This window comes from Gavia stellata, chromosome 14 (assembly GCF_030936135.1).
Source record: "Gavia stellata isolate bGavSte3 chromosome 14, bGavSte3.hap2, whole genome shotgun sequence".
Taxonomy (NCBI): domain Eukaryota; kingdom Metazoa; phylum Chordata; class Aves; order Gaviiformes; family Gaviidae; genus Gavia; species Gavia stellata.
Window position 1 is genome coordinate 11,020,736 of NC_082607.1, and position 21,448 is coordinate 11,042,183.

General features: G+C 53.9%; 1 protein-coding gene across 1 annotated transcript; it reads left to right on the forward strand.

Moving 5' to 3' along the window:
• Window positions 1–12,288: 12,288 nt before the first annotated feature.
• Window positions 12,289–20,900, forward strand: GDPD2 (glycerophosphodiester phosphodiesterase domain containing 2). Its single transcript, XM_059824505.1, has 15 exons — window positions 12,289–12,402; window positions 13,559–13,662; window positions 13,736–13,829; window positions 14,605–14,664; window positions 15,013–15,111; window positions 15,497–15,590; window positions 16,037–16,182; window positions 16,696–16,778; window positions 17,310–17,460; window positions 18,017–18,232; window positions 19,084–19,235; window positions 19,613–19,760; window positions 19,996–20,078; window positions 20,517–20,545; window positions 20,848–20,900. Exons 1-15 carry the CDS (start codon window positions 12,289–12,291, stop codon window positions 20,898–20,900), a joined length of 1,626 nt encoding a protein of 541 aa, XP_059680488.1.
• The last annotated feature ends 548 nt before the right edge of the window (window positions 20,901–21,448 follow it).

The following is a 21,448-nucleotide window of genomic DNA, read 5'->3' on the forward strand; positions in this document are numbered from 1 at the left end:
GCCTCTGCTACCCACAAACTAGATCGCAGCTGCATCTAATCCTAGGTTTCCAAAAATCCCCAGGAGGACTGTGAAGTACCCTAAAAGCTTTCTCCAAGCTTTCCACTATTTTTTCAAACTACTGATTACCAACAGCATTCAGGAGCAGAACACCAGTGTCACACACAACTCAGTCTGCACACAAGGCCCCAGCAATATGCATCAACATTTTGCAGTTTTATTCCTAAGGTTTTAATCACACAAATAGAACTCGCAGCTTAAGCTTCAGTCACTGCTGCATCCCTGTTTTGGGCGTGTTCCATTCATATTCATCCTGAATGCATTCTCCTCCACTCTCCTCACCACTTCCTTTGTTTTGTAAACAAGCATGTTTTGTTTCCTCCCATGCTAGCCTTCACATGTGGGGGCTGTCTCAAATACATGCAGTACTCAGATTCTGTATAATTCTGCAGAACCTAGAAACAAAGCTTGACAGTGACAAAACAGCTAGAGTGCCAAGACAAATGCCCTTCATGCTGAGCTATGCATATTCTCAGTTCTTCATAACCATCTGTCTGTAACTGTATCTGACAAGGCAAGCAAGTGCAAGTACCTGAGGCAACAATCACCTTCATCCTATAGCTGTATGAAGTCTAATGCAACAAGGTACAGTCTGTGATGGTAGCTCCAAGTACGACAGCTGCAAACTTAGAGTGGCATTTTTCATCTCAACATCCATTTCAACCATTGAAGGTCCTCTCAAGACTTGCTCTTAAAACTTTTTTCCAGGTGTGCTTTTTTTCTTCCCAGTGCTGGAGATAAGGACTTTAGGCAACAAATCCTCCCACATCAGCAACACTCTGCGGTGATCAAGGCGGCAGAGCACCCTCTCCATGAACTTCACAAATTCTAAAGCCATTGTGCACTTTTAAGTCATGGACCAGTCCACTTCTGCCAAACAAGAACAGAATCTCTTCTGAGCACTCAAGCGCCTTCTTAAAATAAAGGTAAGTTCTGTGAATAGACATTAGATCTCTGTATAAGTATCTTATCTAGTGAGCATTTCATGGGGATGCCTAGAAGTTCTTAGTAAGTATTAGTGTATGTCTGCTGCAACATAGGAGAGAAGAATTACCAGTCTGTTTTCATTTCCTAATGCAAATTACAGTCTGTTCTGGACACAGGATCAAATACTTAATTTAACAGCAAAAGCCAGGAATAACTTAGCAAAAGGCATAAGAGTGAATTAAGATTTTATTATAAGCTACATTGTTGGGGAAAGCAATTGGCATGTCTTTTAACTGCACAAGCTAGTTGACTGCATGAGCTTTGCATTTGAGTGAAACATAAGCAAGCTGGGGAAAAAAGGACCAGACAAAGTAACAACCGTCATTCAGGAGGTACAAGTGCAGAACAATGAGTAGTTGTTTGGAAATCACCCAGAAGTTCTTCAAATCCATGCCTAGATGCAAGCTGACCCATAGTAAGCCATCAATTAACACTAACAAAAGAAAGCAAAACCAATTAGGCAAATGACCACCTAAAACAGACAGCTAGCCAATGCACAACTAAAAGCTAGTGATACTTCAGAAAGCTCAACCACCACCTTGAAGAGATACGCAAATGGTAAATTAATCACTTATAATACTCCAATCTGTTGAAGTAGCTAAGCAAAAAAAAAAAAATTAAGCATGACATTCCTTATAGGTAGGCATTAGTGTCATATTCCTGCCTCTATATCCTACCCACCTGAATCCACTAAGTCCCAAAGATAGACACATGCTGCTTAAAGTACCACTAGCTCCAAAGTTACTATTTATTCAGTCTTAGTAACATCTGAATCTCTGATGCTTTTACTGACTCAAAAGCAGAACAACCTAGAAGTATGACTTTTTTATTTTAGCATTATTTCCAATCATCAATTAAAACTTAACAGGAACAAGCTGGTGGGCTTCCAGATAAGCTGGGAGCTAATCAGCTTAAAAGAAAGGATCACATACATGCCTACTTGAAAATCATTTCCCAAGCAGTTAAGAACACACCTCCAACAGAGATATCCCATACATACCCAGATTCAAGATACTACAGAACAAGTCATCTAAGCTGTTAATACATTCCCACAGTACATTCTCTTTGCTCATTGGAAAGGGTATTTAGCTATTCTAAAGGTTCAAACAGGCACAGCCACTTCAAGCTGACAGCAGAGAAACACTGATTCTGGACAGTATTTACCTGCACAAGCTACAAGACCTAGCCCTAATCTGCCAGAATCAGTCATTTGCAGCAGGTCACTCAGGTAAAAGCCAAAGCACTGTTGAGGAAGGGGCTTTGTCAGCCTAAGGTTTTTACATTTTGAAGTTCTGCCTTACAGCCAAGCCTCTCCACCACCACAGGAAATTCAGTTTTCCATTGCCAGGAAACCAACAACAAAAAAAATAGATAGCTTTCTGGTATACTTTCTAGTAGCAACTCTTCATCAGAGCAGCTCAGCCACAATGTCAAGCCTCTCCATGCTGTCAACCACTCCATCTGAAAAAGCAGCAAATATCTCTTGCAGCCTAGGTTCCAGAGAAGAAGGTTTCCTAGGAGGCAAGACAAAAAAGGTTATACTTGCACTTTTCTAACTTCAATCCAAAAGAGCCTTTTTTCCCACCAACATATGATGTCAAGAAAATATTATCTTCACAACTGCACAAACACCTTCTGCAGTCTGAGAGGCAGACACTTTTCCCTTCCAATTTTGCCCATAAACACTGAACATGAGAAACCACAGGCAGCTACACACTAAGCCCCAGAGATACTGATTACAGAGTAGCTCTGAGAAAATACAGAGAAAAAAAAATACAAATGCAGACCACTAGCTAGAAATCCCCCCCAAACCTTTGCACTAGTTAAAGACTCAGAAGAAAATTAACATAGAAGTTACCAAAACAGAGCCCTTACAGATACTCACAGTACATATCTGTAATGGTCAAGTAAGAAAACAGACGGTAGACAGTACTAGAGCCTTTTTTCTTTAACTACTATAATATTTCAGCTCTATTAAACAATTTAGTACAGCTTTTACCCAAAGATATTTATGACTGAAAAGGCCTTAAATAGGTACAAGAAAATAAGCCATAAATGAACATGGCCAGGAAATTATATTTACAGGGAACAAAAAAAAAGTTAAAACTAACTATTCTAGCCCCAAAGTATTTTTTTTTTTTTAAATAAAAAAAACCAATCTGTTAATAATGCTACATACTGGCTTCACTACAACACAACTATATCCCCAGCCACATAAGGACATACAGGTACTACTTCCCTTCCTTTCCCCCCAGATTACTCGCTACTCCCTAGGAAAGGCCCTTTATACAAACCTACCCTCAGCACAGTGCTCTGGAGGCTGGTCCTATAAATTTGGCAATGGCAAACAGCTGCTGCTCATATACACTAAAGAGTTTGAAACAAGAAGCTGCTTCTGTCTGGTAAGTGTGCTAGTTTGGGGCCTTTTCTTGGGTTTTTGATTTTTTCTTTTTAGTGTTTAAACTAATAGCTTATGCCAATTGTAAAATATGGGATGCAGATAAGTTACATGTGTGGGAAAGTTGCTTTTATAGAAGCATCTAGTATAAATGAATTGTCTCCCTTAAGACAATAAGGAAAGGCTCTAATAGTTCTGTGAAGCTATCTGATAACACCAGCTTGTAGGTATTAGGAGGAAAAATGTAGTAGCACTGCAAGTACAATGTGACTAATACTGGCTGCAGCACATCATAACTCTCCAAGGTGTTATTTGTTCTCAAATAACCTGTCTGAGAGTAATGAAGTGATAGTAAAATAGACATGCAAGAGGGCTTTGTTCTTTCTGCCTAGATTTACAGAGTAGAGAGGACAGAATGCCATGAGTGATAAGGCTAGTAGTGGATCAGAAGTGGTATTCCTTGAGCAAGGACTGATTTGAACCACTATCTGTGTTGATACTTGAATACAAAGCAAGCACTTGTAAGTCAGACATTTGGGAGCTTGGGTTGTATCCTAATAGGTGCTTGTTACAGTTCGACAGTTGAGCTTTTCTTTGTCAGGTATTTAAGCTTGTTTTTGACATGAATGCTGATCCAGAGTCTTTATCCTATCTAGACCAGTGTTAGCTCCTCAGTAATGCTGTAACAAAGTATGTGGCTTAACAGTAACACTAGTGAGCAGTAATGACTTCATGGAAGGCTTCTGAAACAATGAGAAAAGAAAGGCAGCTTAAGCAACAAATAGATCTTGTGTTCCATAGCATGCCTTAAAATAGTGATCTTGCAGCTGCTTTTATACCCTGAAAGGGTGCAAAAATGCTGTTCTACCGTAGCTATAACTCTGACCAGAAATTAGAGATGCATCAGGAGCAAACACTCCATAGCAAAGGCTTATCCCAGTGCAAAAATAATGATATGTCTTAAAAGTTACTAAACAACAAAAAAAGGCTAAATACAAAAGTTTCTGTAGCAGAACAATGGAAGTTAGTGGCAGATAAGATGTTTTATTCTTATTGACATGGGAAGTATTAAATTTTTTCTGGAAAAAACACAAATATTGGTCAGAAAATAACATAAACCACTAATACTGCTCAAGTATGCTTTTCAATGCAGAGTAAGTGGATCCAGATCTGCAGAGTATCAGTGTTGCCCCATTCAGTAAGTTATGCCCAGAATTTAACTTCCAGTAAAGCTAATTATCCCTATAAAGGAAACAGTCTAACTAGAAAAACAGTTCTGCTATAATTAAATTAGTCAGCTTCCTTTGTAGATGATACAAAAACCAAAAATACGTAGTTTAAGATGCAAAATTGCATGCAAGTGCACCCTGTGAGCATCCCTTCTATCATATCTTAAATGTAATACTTAAGATTTGGCTTCAGTTTGTTATTGTGTGGCTTCAGTTAAGTATGCAATGACAAGGCAATTAGGAAATGGCAAATGATAAACATCTTCAAATTCTAAACTAGTTCAAGTTCCAAAAAGGAAAATCTACATCTGAACAAAACCAGTTATTTCAGTCCTTGAAATCATCAATGAAGTATAGCATGTAAATCTTGCAGGACAGATCTCTGACAGAAATATCAGAATCTGGTAACTACATTTTTTTAAATGAAAGCAAGACTTGCCTGTTTGAATTCCTCCTTTTTTCAGGGAGCCAAAAAAAGTCTTGTTTGCCTTATTATCGACTTTAGATATGCGATGACACTATGCCTAAAAAATCATTTCCTAACTGTATGTATACAGTATAATGCTTACTGAACAGATTACCTTCTGCTGTTCTACTGTGCTCTTGTAAAAGTCGGTGTTCTCCATACATTAATAAATGTATCTTCATAAAACCTTGAAGGGTGTTAGATTCCTATGAAAACAGTGGGGCTAAACTCCTCACCGGTACAGTGCCCAATCTGAGATCTACTGTTACTGTGCAGCTTGAATTCTTAACACTTGTTAGCATTTGATCCTCAGAGCTCCTATCATTCATCTCAATTACAACAATGAATGATTAGCACTCCTGAAAATCAGCCCCATATTGTTTTCAAGTACTTAGGAAATGAAAACTATAAAGACCACCCGTGAAAAGTTTGGGTGAAGTGATTTGCCTTGTATCATATAAACTCAGTGGTCAGAGCTGAAATAAATAGTTCTCCCCAGACATTTTTCCCATGCTGAACAATACTCTCACAATCTGCATTCCTGATCTCCTTAACTAGCCTACTTCTGAGGAAAAAAACATCTCTGATCCAAAGTTTGTTCACCACAGACTTTAAATCCTTATAAGATTCTGGCCTTTAGGAAAAAGTAAACCTAACCATTGAGACTAGTGCCATGATCTATAGACCCTCCCTTAAGCAGGCATTTTACCTTCTGAGTAGTTCTTTCTCACAACTTAATTTGCCCATGCAAGACAGCTTCCAAATGTAGCAAGTTCTGTATTACTGCAGATTACCAGCAAGTACTGAATTTTTGTTGTCCATTACAAGCTGAGAGAGTGTGAAATAATTGTTACAGAAACTTGTGTTGCCTTACCCTTTTATCCCAGGTCTTGAGTCCTATGGGAGATTACATGAAGGGAAAACATTCCCTAAAACAGTCAAACCTAAAAGCCATTTTTCTTGTAGATTACATGCAGTATAGTGAAAAACCAAAGTAACTGAAACAGTGGCTTACATTTTTTTCTGAAAATACTGGGTTTTGACCAGTTCAGTTGACAAACAAGAACCTAACATAAAGCCATTAAGTCACTTCCATATGTTGAAAATACCTTCTCTGCTCCCCAAGTTAAAAGTCTAGGGAAGTAACTTCAGCTGAACAGTAATATACCAACATAAGTTTCCCTGCTCACTTAGACCATTCCTCAGGGCATTTGTTGCTATAGCTTCACTGGAATTTAAAAGAATGCTTACAGATGAGACTGTTCACAAGTGAAGGCAGGACACAAACCCTACTTACAGCAGTGCAACACTTGATGTTGTGCACGATCGGATTCAACTGTGCTGACAGGGGCGTTATTTTCTGTCTTCTTCCCAACTAATTCTGACACTTCTGACTTCATGGCGGGACAGCTGTAGAGCTAAGCTAGCTTGACTATGCATTCTGGATGTTAGCGTTAGCCGTCCAACCGTGACCTAGCTCCTGGAAATCAGACAAGCATCTGAGCTGGCAGAGCAGTGGGATGCCCCTGTTTATGGTAGTCTGATGGACTTGGCCATGAAGCATCCCTAAGTTCTGTTCCTTCCTTTCGGTGAAACCCTGACCTGTGCTCCTGCGCTGTAGCAGGCTCAGGCTCCTCCTGGGAGGCTCACTTTGAACAGAGGTGGCACAAGGCAGATCTCCCTCATCACAAAGCAGCAGCAGTTCAGCCCAGTGAGCTGCTGACTCCTACTGTGTGAACATCAACTACAGGAAGACCTAAAATGCGGACGGAAGCAAAGTAGATGTCGTATGCCACCTCCATTGGCATACAACATCAAAACGTCCTCAGTCCGAGTCATCTGAGGTGGCAGGCGGCTCCTCGCGAGGGCCGTGCTCTGGGGGCCTGTAGCTGTGCGGGCGCCCTGCTGAGGCCCACCTCTGTGGACGGGGGAGCCCGAGGAGCCTCCCGAGCGAGCTGCCCTGAAACCCCTCACGCAGCTCCCGGGGGCCGGGTCCTTCTGAGGGAGCGGCTGGCGGGGGCAACCACGCCGGAGGTGGCGGTGCCGACGCGGAGCGACGCTGACCGCTCAGGCGGCCCCGCCGGGGCCCTGAGGCGGCGGCAGCGCGGGCCGAGCGCGCCCGCTGGCGGCTGCGCGCCGGCACTGACCGGGCAGGGTCCGGGCGGCGCCGTCGCCCGCCGCACGTGCCAGTACTCAAAATGGCTTCCGCCCCCTACAGGCACCATGATGACACCGCTGCCCTCGCTCAATATGGCTCCGTCCTGCCGTCACGCAGCGGGGATGAAAAATGGCTGCCGCTTCCCACGGGGCTGAAGCTGGGGCCTTACACGGGAATAGCGGCCCTGCCGCCGCTTCCCTTCTCTGTAGCTGCCCGTGTCCGGATGCCGCCGGACAGGGCGGCGCCGCGCGGCCATGAGCCGGCAGCGACCGCGCTAGCGCGGCGGGAAGGGCTGCGGGAGCGTAGAATGCGGGGCGGCGCTCCGGGACGGCAGAGGCAGCGCGGCGGCGCCCTCTGGTGGGCAGAGGCGGCCCCTGCAGGGCCCCCCGTCTCTCGCGGGGCTTCCCTGGCCAGGGCGCGGCGCGGCCCCGGAGGCCTCGCTCCCTCCGCAGCGCCGAAGCTTGTCCTTCAAGAGGGAAGGGGGCTCCTGCCTGGCGCCGTCAGACAGCGGCCATACCCGGGGGGATCCCTGGGGGAGCCGCCGGTCCCGCTGCTCCATCTGCCCGTGGTTGAGGGGCGCCTCTCCCGTCAGCTTTGCCTCGCACCCCTTAAATCCACAGCTTTTGGGTCTCCAGGAGCTCTGCTCCAACCTCCCTTCTTCCAGTATCACCTCCGTCTCTGTATTTATGCTCGGTCTTCCCCTCCGCGCTGCCTAAGATTCTTGGCTCAAGTGGTCCTTCACCCCTCCCCAGTGCTCGCTTCTTCATCTCCTTATAATCTGCAACCCTATCCCCAACTCTACGTATCTTTAATCCCGTAAAACGGGCCCTCTGCATCCCAGGGGCTCTTCCGGGGCACAGTCCTACTGGGAAGACCCCCGCCCATAAGTTTCCTCTGCCCCGTGGCACCGTGGCTGGTCTGTGCCAGAGCCGGAGGGGCACACGGATGCGGGAGGTGAACCTCGCCGCTAGCTGCTCCCAGGTGAGAAAATCTGGGGTGCAGGGCTGCTTGCTTGTCCCAGGGGCATTCCTGGCCATGGTAATGCTTTCAGCTTATTCCTTCAGGTGCAGAGCAATTGGTGTTACTACATAACCCCTCCTGTAGTGCTCCAGACCCTCCACTGATAGGGCCTTGATCAGCACATTTCGTGGAGCTGTTCAGTGATTTATGCCAAAGCTGTTAATAATGGTGTGGAATAGGATCAGCTGCAAGGGTGAGTGCTGAGGCTTCCACCTTGCCTGGCAGTTGCTGTGTCACTGCAGGATGCTGTCACCTCCCTGTAAATCACCTTTCTTGGCTCCTTTGCAAGTGGCAGGAGATCACAGAGGTCCCCCGAGATCCCAGGCGATGATGGAGAAGTCCGAGCACCCGTCCTGCATCCTGGCTCACCAGGGGCTGTGCCTCTGCTGAGACCTGGAGCAGAGGGCAGGGGAATGCAGCTGTGCAGTGCCACAGGGAGGAGCTGGGGAGATGGAGGGCATCGCCCTGTCCATCTGCAGGCGGCATCACGTCCCTGTCTCAAGAGCCTCCTTTCATCTGCTGCTTTCGCAAAGTTCAGATGCGTTGGCTCTGAAGCATTTCTCTTGGCTCAAGACACCTCTGTGCTTCCCCCTTCAAAGCATGGCCCAACGAGTGTCAGCTGGGCCAGCAGTGGTGGCCTGGGATGTACCTGCCCCAGGCTTCCTCTGCAAGGAAGGGGAATGTCTCCCTTTGACAGAGAGGCTCCCACAGCCTCTTGCTCAAAGGCCCAATGATGCATGAAGCTCTGCCTCCATCTGCCTTCCCCAGTCGCGGAGCTCTCCCTGGAGCCTTAATCCGTCTGGAGCGTGGGCTGCCTGCAAACTCCTCTGTGCTGCAGCCCGTGACGCCCCCCTGGGCCCCTTCTCCGCTTTCCCCGCGGCCACGAAGCGGAGGCTGCCGCAGGGTCAGTGGGGCACAAAGCCGCTGCCAGGGTCCCACCCTGACCCCCGGCCCTGCCCGCTGTGCCCGCTGCGGGCAGCCCGCCTCTGCTGGCCTGTGCAGACCTGCAGGCGGCATCCGCAGCCCCGCTGGGCCACAAACACACCCAGGAGGGTGTGAGCAGGCAGCAGAGGAGCAGAGCAGGGCTCTGCTGCGCAGGGACGCCCAGCTGAGAGCCCAGCCCCAGCACTCACCTGGCCTGCCGCCGTCCCAGCTGCAGGAACCCAGCGTTCGCAGGGAGCAGGTATTTTGCCCGCTTGGCTCGCTGCCCCGGGGTGGCAGCCCATGCCATGGGGATGCCGTCCCATGCTGCCACAGGAGCTGCAGGAGAGCTGGCAGAGTGGCAAGGGGGGTGATCGTCCTGGCCCTGCGTGCAGCTGAGGCGGGGAAGGAAAGGGGCTGCCCGTGCTGTTGCCGCGCTCTGGAGGGGAGGGACAGGGACCCCAGGGCTGACTGCATGGGGAAGATGTGGGGCGTGAGGCTGGGAGTGGCGGGTCTCTGCCCGGCTGTGCTGCTCGTGCTGTTTTGGGGTCACACTGTTCCCCATGCTGACCCAAGAGCTCTGCCCTCCCTCTTGTGAGGTCCGGGGACAGCGGGGCTGGGTGTCCGCTCCTGCTGACCTTCCTGGTGGCACGCAGCCTGGGCTGGCTCAGCTTCACGAGGGCAAAGGGGTCTTGTCCTGCCCATGGCCAGCTGGTTGTCCTGTGCCAGCACCCCTGGGGCATAAAGGTCCCTGCAGGGCTGCGAGTGCACACTGCCATGTGGGTGACATTAGCAATGGGTTTGTCACCCCTTCAAGCCCCTTGTGCCCCCCCCCACTAGGGCTGGGAGTGTGCTGTGGGGGTTGTTTGGTGGGAGCTGCAGTAGGGTTCCTTCCAGCCCTGACAGACCCCCAGCTCGCACTGTGCAGCTCTCCCCTTGGAGCCGGAGTAGAAGCTGAGCAGGGCCTGCTGCGTGCCCAGCCCAGCTCTGTTTGGGACCTGTGCCCCGTGCAGGGGTGTTGCACCATAACTACTGGTGCCGCTGCTGCAGTCCCACTATGAGCTGGGCAACAGGGTGGCATTTTCCCTTCGATCCCTCCAGGTAGCACCACTGGCATAGATTTGTGGCCAGTCCTGTGCCACTGCTCTGCCAAGCTCCAGTCCTGACAGCAAACAGCCTGTCGGAGCAGCTGAGTGCTGAAGTTCAGCTGGTGCCTACAGCCACTCCTACTGTACTTTGTACCCTGTGTGGGAGCCAGCCGGGGGGGTGGCAGGGTTTCCCTGAGCAGCTGATGGCACCGGAGCTCTGCCTGTGTGAGCAGCGAGGCAGGGACAGGGCAAGTCCCAGGGGATGCTGGCTGAGCCCACCGCTCCCTGGTGGAAGTGGTGCCTCCACTTCCCGTGACAGCAGGGGTATGAGCCTGCAGCCAGAGCCCCTGGGCATCAGGGAGGGAAACTGTCTGGTCCCACGGCTTCCCGCACTTTTGTTAGGGCTGGCTCCTTTGGTGTGATCGCTGAGCGGATCACAGCTGCTCATCTGGTTCCTAGAAGATGGAGGGGGCAGTGGATTTGGGCACCGCTGTGCTGCTCAGCATCCCCTGCACCTTGGCTGACTGGACCTGCTGATGGCAGCCCCCAGACCTCCCCCCAGCTACAGAAGCCAGCTGGGCAAGTTAGGGGTCCCACTCTTGGGTTGGTACCTGGCTGTGCCCCAGCGGCTACTGCTCTTTGTGGGTCCTGGGGAACACTCTTCTCCCCAGCCCTGGAGACCAACACACTGGTGGTATTTGGGAGCGAGGTGCCGTGCTGGGGTGTCACGGGGGAAGACCAGGCTGACCTTGGCCATAGCCAGGGCATGGCAGAGCCACTCTGGTGTGGCTGGCTGGGGCTGGGAGGGCCTGGGCTAGCTCTGCTCCCCCTCTCCAGGGCCCAGGTTGGATGGGACATGGCCCTGCTGGGTGCACCCTTGCCCCCAACACTGGAGAGGATGTGGCTGGGAGGATGTGGTCGGCTGGCTCCTGTGCCTGGCTTAGTGGTCGCGGTGAAATGAGAGTCTGGCTTAATCTGTGGGGTGGTAGTGTTGTGTCTAGCCTGTCGGGGAGGTTGGGATGAGGAGGGGGAGCAGCTCCACAGCAGGGCAAGCGGTAATAAATATGGGTTTCTCAGTGTGGATAAAGGGAGACCTTGTTTGGTACTCCCTGCTTGCTCCAGCCAAGCACCAGGAATCTGGGGACCACAGCAAAGCGTCCTGGCCCTCTCCCCTTCCCAGTGCGTGGGGAACCCAGTGGTAGCCCTGCAGCCTGGGTGCCTGTGACTGTGGCAATGGGTTTCCCCCTATAACTGCCACTCTCCTCCCCTTCCCTCCCCCCTGCCCCCCCCCGCAGAGAGCTTGGACCAACAACCATCCGGTGCCTGCACAGCTTCAGCTCCTCAAGCCTGGGGACACCTTGCTGTGCAAGCTGAGCTGGAGGGCAGCCAGGATGGTGCTGCCTCAGCAGTGGGGACCTGGGCTTAGGAAGGAGGACAGGTACTTCCTAGGCTGTCGCACGTACCCCCAGCTGTGCAGCAGGAGCCCTGGGCTGCGGCACGGGGCTGCATGGTCCTTGCAGCCGGGCTACTCCCAGGGAGCCTGGGTGCAAGGTTGTGTCAAGCTGGCTGGCGAGGCTGCTGGCTCCTGGAGTCTGCATGGTGCCCCTGGCTCCCAGGCAGAGCACTGAACCCTGCGTTGGGGAGCAGGCTGTGTTCCCTGCCAGCTCCGGGCTTGCTCCAGCTCATTGAGCAAAGGGTCCCGGGACAGCCTGCTGAACAGGTTGGGCTGCACCCTGTGCTCCCGCTTTCCCTGGCACCATGCCTTGCCTGGGGACACAGCCAGCAGCCCCGCTATGTCCCAGGGCTCTGGGGCAGCCATTTGCCAGGGTACCTGGAACCAGGATGTTGTAGTGCCCCATCCCCACGGCGTGGGGGGCGGTGTGTGTTGGGAGGCCTGTGCCAACGCTCTGTGTGCATCCCCCGCAGGACACCTGGCCTTTGGCCTGGGACAGCTCCGCACTATGGCAGACCCTCCTGGCTGCTGCCGCCCCTGTGCCACCTGCCTGCTCTGCCTCTACAGCTGCCAGTGGATCACTGCCAAGAAAGAGAAGAGGAAGGGCCTGAGAACCACCAAGGTGATACCACGGGTGATGCTGAGCTGGGGCTGGCCAGCCCCTGCATGGGAGACTCAGAGTGGTGGCTGGGGTGGGGAAGGGCTCAGGCCAGACGTTGGGCTGCTGACCCCTTGCCACTGTTCCTGCTCCCCAGGGCTGAGCCCCAAGAGAGCTGGGGTGCTACCTGGCACCTGCTCTGTCCAGGGACTGCCCTAGCCTGGAGCAGTGAGAAGGTGAGAGGGTGAGCTCTCTGTTCCCACTGGGTGACAAGATGGGTAGAGCAGCACACTGGCAGCAGCTGAGCCATGGCCATCCCCTGCCCGGCTGAGCGTGAGTCTGCAGCAGGGCTTGCTCCTGCCTGGAGCAGAGTGCTGCACTCCCTGAGGGCTGAGCACAGCGGGCAGGTCCCAGGGCGCTGACTGCCTGGCAAGGCACGTGGGAGGCACGGTTCCTGGGCTGGGTGCGGCCCCCCTCCGATGGGGTGCTGGAAGGGGGTGTCCCCAGCAATTTGTAACCTGGGAGGGGTGAGGCCCTGGGATTCTCTGAGGTCTCCAACTCCCATGGGAGCGGCTGTGCTGCTGCTTGTCCTATCTTGCCTGGAATGTGCGAGCTGGTCCAGGCTGACAAATGTCCTGTTAAGCACCTGTGGCACCCTTCACTTCCCTGTGTACGTGGGGCTGGGGGCTGGCGTCCCTGAAGCGGGACCTGGCTTTGGCTGGGCAGGCAGGAGTAGTCTGCAGGCTCACTGCTGCAATGGCAGCTCTGAGGCACAGCACCCCTCTCTGCCCAGCCCACAGATCACCCAGCTAGAAGGGAGCAAGACATGGCTCCCTAACCCTTCCCATGTGCAAAGTCCCAACCTGCTCCCAGTGGCTGCTGCATGGGAAAAGAGGGAGTCCGGCCACAGGGGCTGTCCTCCCCAGCCTGGCATAGGCAGCTTTTTAGCTTGTTGTAGGAGATGTTGGTCCATCTTCCTGTAGCGTGGGTCCAGCCAAAAGAGCTGTCCTGGGGAGCTCTGTTCCCTCTCCATTGGGCAGCTCAGTGCCTGGACCCATGAAGCCAGTGCCTGCTGTGACCGCCTGTGCACCCTGCTCCAGGCTGAGTGCTCCCCAGGGGTCTCAGCAACCTGGCCAGGGGCCCTGCAGGTGTGTGCATAGCTGTCATCTCTGGCTTTCAGTGCGACTGCAGCTGGTTCCTTTTCCTCTTCTGCGTCTTCCTCTTCACACTGGTGTGGCTCTACTTCGCCATCATCATCCTTAATGATTTCCACAACTTCAATGAGTGAGTAGGATCCCACATCCAGCCTTGTTCCCCATGTCTGCCCTGCCCCTCTGACCGTCTCCTTTGCTGGCAGGTTCATCTTCAAGCAGAGGAAGTTGTGGCTAGACTGGTCCCTGGTCCTGCTCATAGCTACGGCTGTACTGATCACCTACTCGGCTGTGCTGCTGGTGAGTCCCACTGATCCCAGAATCACAGAATCACTAAGGTTGGAAAAGACCTGTAAGATCATCAAGTCCGACCAAAAAAAAAAAAAAAAAAAAAAAACCACCCACCACACTACAACAACAAACCACAACACACCAAAAACCAACCCACCCAACACCACACAGCTCCATGCCCATCAAGCTACATCCCACAATGCCACATCCACACGCTCCTTGAATACCTCCAGGGAGGGTGACTCTACCACCTCCCTGGGCAGCCTATTCCAATGTTTCACTACTCTCTCAGTAAAGAACTTTTTCCTAATATCCAGCCTGAACCTCCCCTGGTGCAACTTGAGGCCATTTCCTCTAGTCCTGTCACTAGTCACTTGGGAGAAGAGACCAGCACCCACCTCTCTGCAACCCCCTTTCAGGTAGTTGTAGAGAGCGATAAGGTCTCCCCTCAGCCTCCTGTTCTCCAGACTGAACAACCCCAGCTCCCTCAGCCGCTCCTCATAAGACTTGTGTTCCAGACCCCTCACCAGCTTCGTCGCCCTTCTCTGGCCGCCTGGGCTAGTGGGGGTACAGAGCTGTGCTGAGCACAGGCTGGCTGCCGTGCCCTGTGCAGAGCCAGGTGGAGTCCGCAGCATCCTGCTTGCTGGAGCTGTGTCAACCTGAGCATGGCCACCGACCCTGCCTGTGTCGGGGGGCCAGAGCTCCTGTGGCTGTGTCATGTGCCCTTAGAGGGCTGAGGTGTGGGGTACAACCCAGTTCTGACATCTGCTTGTTCTTCTCACAGGTCCTTGCTTTGTGCTTGCAGATCTGCGGCCAGCCCTTGAAGCTACACTGGCTGCATAAGGTGAGAGACTGGGGATGCAGGGAGATGGTGCCTGCCCTGGCTGCCCTTGCACCTTGGGAAGCTGCGACCAGCCTACTGGGGCTGCATACGGGTGCTGTGACCCCACTGAGCTGGGCTGCAGCTGTTACTCCACCAGCCACATGTCTCTGGGGTGGGAATATTCCCCTTGCTCAAAGCATGGGGTACAGAGCTCAGCTGCAAACCCAGATGGGGGAAGTGGGGTCTCAGGACTTTCAGGGGCTCAGGAGGAAGGGATGAGGAAGACTCTGCCTGCCCTGCCAGGGCAGAGCCCAGCTGGCCTGCAGGATGCTGTGTGCTCCCCTAACTGCCCTGTGCCCTGCCCCACAGACCCTGCTGATCTTAACTGCCCTGTTGGTGGCTGCAGCCTTCACAGGGCTGGGAATAAAGTGGGCGGAGGAGTGGAGAAGTGCATGGATCTCCCTGCAGGTGAGTCACCTCGATACCAGAGACTCCCCCGCTGTACCCAGTACCTGGCCAGTGGGGATGAGCTGAAAGGTGGTGACTGGAGCCCCCAGCATGGCTGTTTGCCATGGAGGTTAACTCCCTGCCCTTGACTTCTGCTGCCTGGCCAGGCAAGGTCCTCCTGCTCTTGCAGTCCTGCCTGGAGCAGCTGCAGGCAGGGTGATGAACCATGGCTGGAGCGGAGCGTGGAGTCTGTATAGTCCTGCCAGGAGCCTGTCCTTCCCTTCCTGGCACTGTGGCTTTTCCAGCAGTGCTGGCTGCAGTGGCAGATCCCTGGCATTGGAGCATGTGGATTTTGGGTACAGGGGCTGGACTGGTGCTGGCTGACACCCTGCCTTTGCCTCTTCAGGCAACAGGTCCCTTCCTGCACATTGGAATCGTGGGGGGAATGACGCTCCTTGCCTGTCCCCTGGCCAGCTTCATCTATCGCACCCACAACACAGGTAATCCCCCTCCAAGGTCTCCACCTCCCCCCTCGGCTGGTGCCCTGCTTCTTACCACCCAACTGAGCAGCACTGGTGGCAGGGTGGTGCACAGAGAGCATCGGTGTAGAGGGAACAGGTCCCCAGGACTCCGTCTGGTAGTAACGCCTGCTCTTGGTTACTGCTTGTCATGCCCAGCCCTTGGTGCAGCTTCAGCCCTCACAGCTTTGCAGCTGAAGGAGGGCTATGGATGGCAGACTGAGTCCTACAGAAGTGCTGGGTTTGAGTGCAAGGACATGTAGTGGGCCAAGAATAAACCTGCAGTGTTCCTGAGGCTGGGGATGCAATGCCTGACCTCGGGCAACCATGTGCTAATGCCAGGTGAAGCAGCCTTGGCTTATTCCTAACAGCCTGCAAAATACTTGCTCTGTACCTCACCCTTCTATCTTACTTGTCTCTGCCTGCAGGTCTCAAGGTGTTTCTGCTGCTTGTGTACTGCGCGGCGATGATCGCGCTGTATCTGGCTCCCCTGGGAATCACCTCCCCTTGCATCATGGAGGAGAACCAGCTGCCCCCCAAGCCAGCCCTGGTTGGCCACCGAGGAGCACCCATGGTGAGTGACCAGCACCGGCAGCATGCTGGCACAGTGTTCAGGGTGGATGGGGCAGGCTGCTCCACCAGCAAAAGCTAGGCTGTGCCTGGCCGTGGGACACCGGCATCAAACCCTTACTGCTGCAGGCCTGGACGAGCTCTGGCCAGCCCAGCAGAGAGGGGTCCCCGCACCAGCCAGGGCAGCGCAGGGCTGGAGGATGGGTGAGCGCAGGATGAGGAGGGTGCGCGCAGCAGCCGCAGAGCAGAGCTGCTTGCTGAGTGGTGCTGGGCTGGGAGCAGGCTACTCTCAGCAGAAAGCCCGGCTGTGTAGGGTGGGCTGGGAAGCAGGGACTAGGCAGGCTCCAGCTGTCTGCACCCAGCCCTTTTCCATCCCCCACCCTACCGGGGTCACCCCAGTCTCGTTGTGGTTGCCTTAGAGCCCAGCCAAGCTGCTGGGCACAGCCAGGCAAGGTGAGTGCCTGCCTCCTGCCCCTTCCTGCCTGTGCCCTCTGCACTAACACCATTCCTTTTCCAGCTGGCCCCCGAAAACACCCTCATGTCACTGCACAAGGCGGTGGACTGTGATGTGCAAGTCTTTGAGACAGACGTCATGGTGAGGTAAAGGGGCAGCAGGGACTTGAGGGAGGAAGTGGTCTGTGTATCCTGGATGTCACCTCCTACATGGGGCATTCTGGAACACACCTGGAGGACTGATATAGCCTGCATTTTGAGGCAGCCCTGTTCAAAGGGCTCTGCCATTCCCACCTGCCCAGTATGGGACTGGCTCCAGCTTGGTGTCCCAATGATCTGGGAGAGGTACTGGGTTTCTGTCCTCCCCATGCAGGTTGCCTTGCAGGGCATTTGGAGGGAGGCACCATCAGGGGAGGGGCACTGCTTGGAAAACAGACCCTGGCTCTAGTTCATCTCATGTAATCCTCCTATGGGGATAGCTGTTGCAGTGCGCAATGAACTGCTTGGTTCCTGGCTTGGTCTCTGGGTGCTCTGTGCTTTCTGGACACTCACCTTTTTGTGTAGTGGACCACAAGCAGGCATAAGGGTGGGGGTTACCCTAGCAGGGTGGCTGGCCAGGGCAGGGATAGGAGACAAACAGGTTGCAACACAGAGCTTCCCTCTCTGCTCCTTTGCCAGTGCTGACGGGGTACCATTCCTTATGCATGACGAGGAACTCACCAGGACCACCAACGTGCAGGCTGTGTTTCCCGAGAGGGCTGCCCTAAACAGCACTGCCTTCAACTGGACAGACCTCCAGCAGCTGGATGCTGGCAGCTGGTTCCTGGAGGTTAGGATGCCCCTGGGGGTGGCTGGTCAGGGATGGGTGCATTTGTGGGTGAAGCATGAGCCCTGCCCTCGGGAAGGTTCCCTCTGCAGCGCTGGGTCCTGGCAGACACCTGGACAGGGTGCAGAAGCACTTCCACGCCTGCACGAATCCCTTGGGTGTGGTTATGCCCCAAGCTGGGGTTTGTTCTGACTCCTCAGCTGAGTCATGGAGGAGGCTGGTTTGAGGGGAGATGTCTCACGCGTTTGCTCTGAGCTGCACAGCCTGCCTGGGCTTGGAGGCAGCTGTGGCAAGGCTCTTCCCACAAGGTGACTAACCAGCTGCTGAGCTGCTCTGAATGCCCACAGGTGTTGGGACTGCTTGAACTGTGCTGTTAGTGGGGAGAAGGGTAGAGGTGCCCCGTGGATGTGCAGGAGGAGGATCCCTGTGCCTGTCTGCAGTGGAGAGCATGTGGACAGGCCAGTGTAGGAAACAGAGCCAGAGATGGGGACCAGTTTGGGAGGTGGAAGCTTATGGGGGGGGTCTGCCTATGATGACTAACTCTCTCTCACCCTTGCAGCGGAGGCCGTTTCCCACTGTGCAGAGTCTTTCTGCTGGCGATCGCAACCAGGTGACTAAACAGAGGATCCCATCCCTGGAACAGGCGCTAGAAGCAGCCAAGCAGAGCAATATCTCCATCATGTTCGACCTCCGGCCTGAGAACCACAGTGACTACCAGAGCTTCGTCAATGCCACCCTAGAAGTGATCTTGCAGTCAGGCATCCCACTACAGCAGGTGAGCTGGCCACCGCCCCTGCTGTCACACCCCTGCCATGGTGGAAGTTGCCCTGCCAACCCCACTGAGCATCCATGCCAGGCCATACACCACATCCCCGTATGTGATCCCTGCTGGGGAACCCTGTCCAGGCGGGGGGTTCTCTAGCTGGGAGAAGTTGCCAATAATTAGGGGTTAACGCCTACAGCTTCAAACCCCTCTAAATACCCTGGTTCTCCAGCACTGGCCACCCTGGTGTGTAAACAGTGACTCAGTCTAGGGAGGGGACTAACAGTGCTAGCAAAAGCAGGAAAACAATGCTCAGGCTTCGATCTCCCCACACTGCGCCACACCTTTCCCTGCAGCTCTTGGACTCCTGCTGCAACCTCCTATGTTGCCTTTGCACTTCATCCAACCTCTGCAGCACAGGACACATACTGCCCCGAGGGGATGAATTAGCACCCAAATCGCTTTCCCTTCTTGGCTTTTTGGGAATGCAGAGCAGGAGGGGACACAGCAAAGACTTGTACTGTAGTGCTGATCCAAGGTGCATTCTTGCTGCAGAGTTGCAGCCAAAAGTATGCACTGCTTGATCCATTCAAGGACCCAGAAAGGACTTAACTGCTGCAGCTTTCTTAGGCTGGAACTGTTTTCTCCCCTCAGTGGGGTCTGTTGTGCTTACTTCTTGGCTGAGACAAGCTCTTAGGAGACTGTCCTGGCTGCGATCCTCATGGAGGAGCTAACATGGAGAGGGGGGCAGGAAGCAGCTGTCTGAGGAGGCCGTGTGTGCCTGGACCTGGAAGGAAATATCAGAAGAGAGCAAGCTCTCTGGAGCGCTTCTCCTCTGCATGTGCTCTCTGGCTCTTGCCTAGGTCCTCTGGCTGCCAGATGGGTTCAGGGAACAGGTCAAACAGCAAGCTCCAAGCGTTCAGCAAGTTTATGGCCGGAAGAGACTCCAGAATGAGAAGGAGCCACCACTGCGTGTCAATCTGCCCTACCAGGACATGAGCTCTGAGGAGATCAGGTGAGAGCCCTGTGTGCCCAGGAGCCTGGGAGCTGTGGGCTGTGGAGCCTGGGCACTGTCCCAGCTCTGTCCCAGGGGCCAGCAGCGGTGAGGGGCAGCTGAGGCTGAGTGCTGGTGCGCTGCTGGGAAGGGCAGGGTGTGTGCTACAGCCTTGTGGACAAGCATGCCTTATCAGGCGGGGCTGGTGCAGGGGATGGAGCTGGCTGCAGTCCTCTGCCTTGCCAGCAAATCCGTTCTGGGTCTGGCTCTCCAGACAGTTGCTCCATGTGGCTGCAAATGCTGGATCACATCCCAGACATACAGTCCTCTCTGGCTGTACACTGAGTGTGCCGGCACCCTGCTGTCTGCTGCCTCTGACCACGGCTTTCCCTATGCAGGCAGTACCGCCAGGACAACATCTCTGTCAACTTGTACGTGGTGAACCAGCCCTGGCTCTTTTCTGTGCTGTGGTGCTCTGGGGTGAACTCTGTCACCACCAATGCCTGCCAGGTGCTGAAGGAGATGAAACACCCCATCTGGCTGCTGGTAAGTGAGCCCTCCATCCTTCATCCTGCCCCACAGCCCTGTGCCCCAGGCATTTGTGGGTCCCTTTCTGCAGCAGCCCTGGGCAGCCAGCTGCCTGGAGGGTGGCTTTTGCTCAGTGCTGTGCTGGCATGGGAATGTGTGACCCTGCAGAAGGGATGCTGGCACAGCAGGCTGGGCTGTGTCACCAGCACACCACCCCTGGCTGGTGTTCATGGCTTGTCTTGTTGCCTTGCAGCCCAGCAGCACGTACCTCATGATCTGGATTGTTGTAGACTGTGTTTCCTTCCTTGTCATCCTCTGGACCTTTCTCTTGCTGAAGTACGTTAGATCACTTTCCCTATCCCGGGGCACGTCTGTTGGGGGAGGCTGTAGTGTGCCCTGGGTGGCTGGCACATACCCAAACCTGGTTGTATCTGCTGCCGCCCCTCTCTGGACTCAGATCTTGGGGGGTCCTCTCCTCTCTGGCTAAGTGAGATATTGTGTGGAGGCAGCTTTTATCGCCAGGCTGCAGCTAAAAATCTGGCCTGACCCTTCATCGAGCTGCTGGATGTCTTAGTTCACACTTAGCTCGCTCTGCCCCCCAGGGTTTGGTGGGTTGAGGCTGGGGGACCTTGGCCCTGCTCCTTCACCAGTGCTGCAGGCACCGAGAGCAGTTCCCCATGGGACTGTGTGTCCTGTGGGGTCCCACAGTCTCTATTGGGGAGCTCGGGGGAGGCCCGGCTGACACACTAACATCAATCCTATTCCATCTCTTAGGAAATGCTCCCAGAGAAGACGGCCAGCGGGTGAGTGTGCACAGATGTGAGCTCGCCTCCCTCAGAGCCAGGCTGTGCCTGCGGGACTCTCCCTGGCAGGCAGGCAGCTTTCTCCAGCTGAACATGACAGAGCGGTTTGGGATGGCCTGGGGAGGGAAGGGAATCCCAGCCCAGGGAGTTCCTGTCCTGCCCTTAGCAAACAGCCCTGTGGGACAGCGCTGGGAAATCCCACATTCCCCAAGTCTCCTCAAACCTGCTTTTCAGGCCGCTCCACCTGTCGCTGCGGGATGGTGGCTGCCTACGATGACTGTTTTTTCTCTCTGTCTCCCCAGAGTCCGAGACGGACGTGCTGCTCACAAAGATCAACAGCTTGATGCAGGAGTGACCCCTCTGGCCTGCACCAGCCCTGGGGAGGGGCAGCCAGAGCCCTGCACAGCTGAAGTGGGGAGAACTCCTCAGGCCAGCTTCGAGGCTCTTTTCCTTCGCAGACTGCTTCCTAGGCTTCCCGTCCCCCGTAGCCTTCTTGGCTCCTTGTGTGGTGCACCGCTGCCCTCAGCTGAAAAGACCTGGAACTGGGTTCCCAGTTCCCACTGGCAGCAAGGAACTGGAGACTTTGCAGGGGTTTCCTGGGGCTGGCTTGTGCCTGGGGGCTGAGTACCTATCCAGCGGTGCTGGGGCTAAGACCTCTGCCCTGGGGTTTGGAGACTAGTGGGGATTTGAGTTGCGGTTTGGTGCAGGGAAAGGGCAGCCTCTGCTTGTCATCAGCAGCTCTGCAGCCAGTGATGGGAAACTTTAAAGTGCTGCTGCGCTGGGGGCTGCCCTGCCCCATGGCTTGAGGAATAGGAAGGGGGATGCGAGGGGGTGGCTTTTCACAAGATGGAGGGGGAGCTGAGCTCTCCCCCCCCGTCCCATGCTGGACACAAGTCCTGCCCC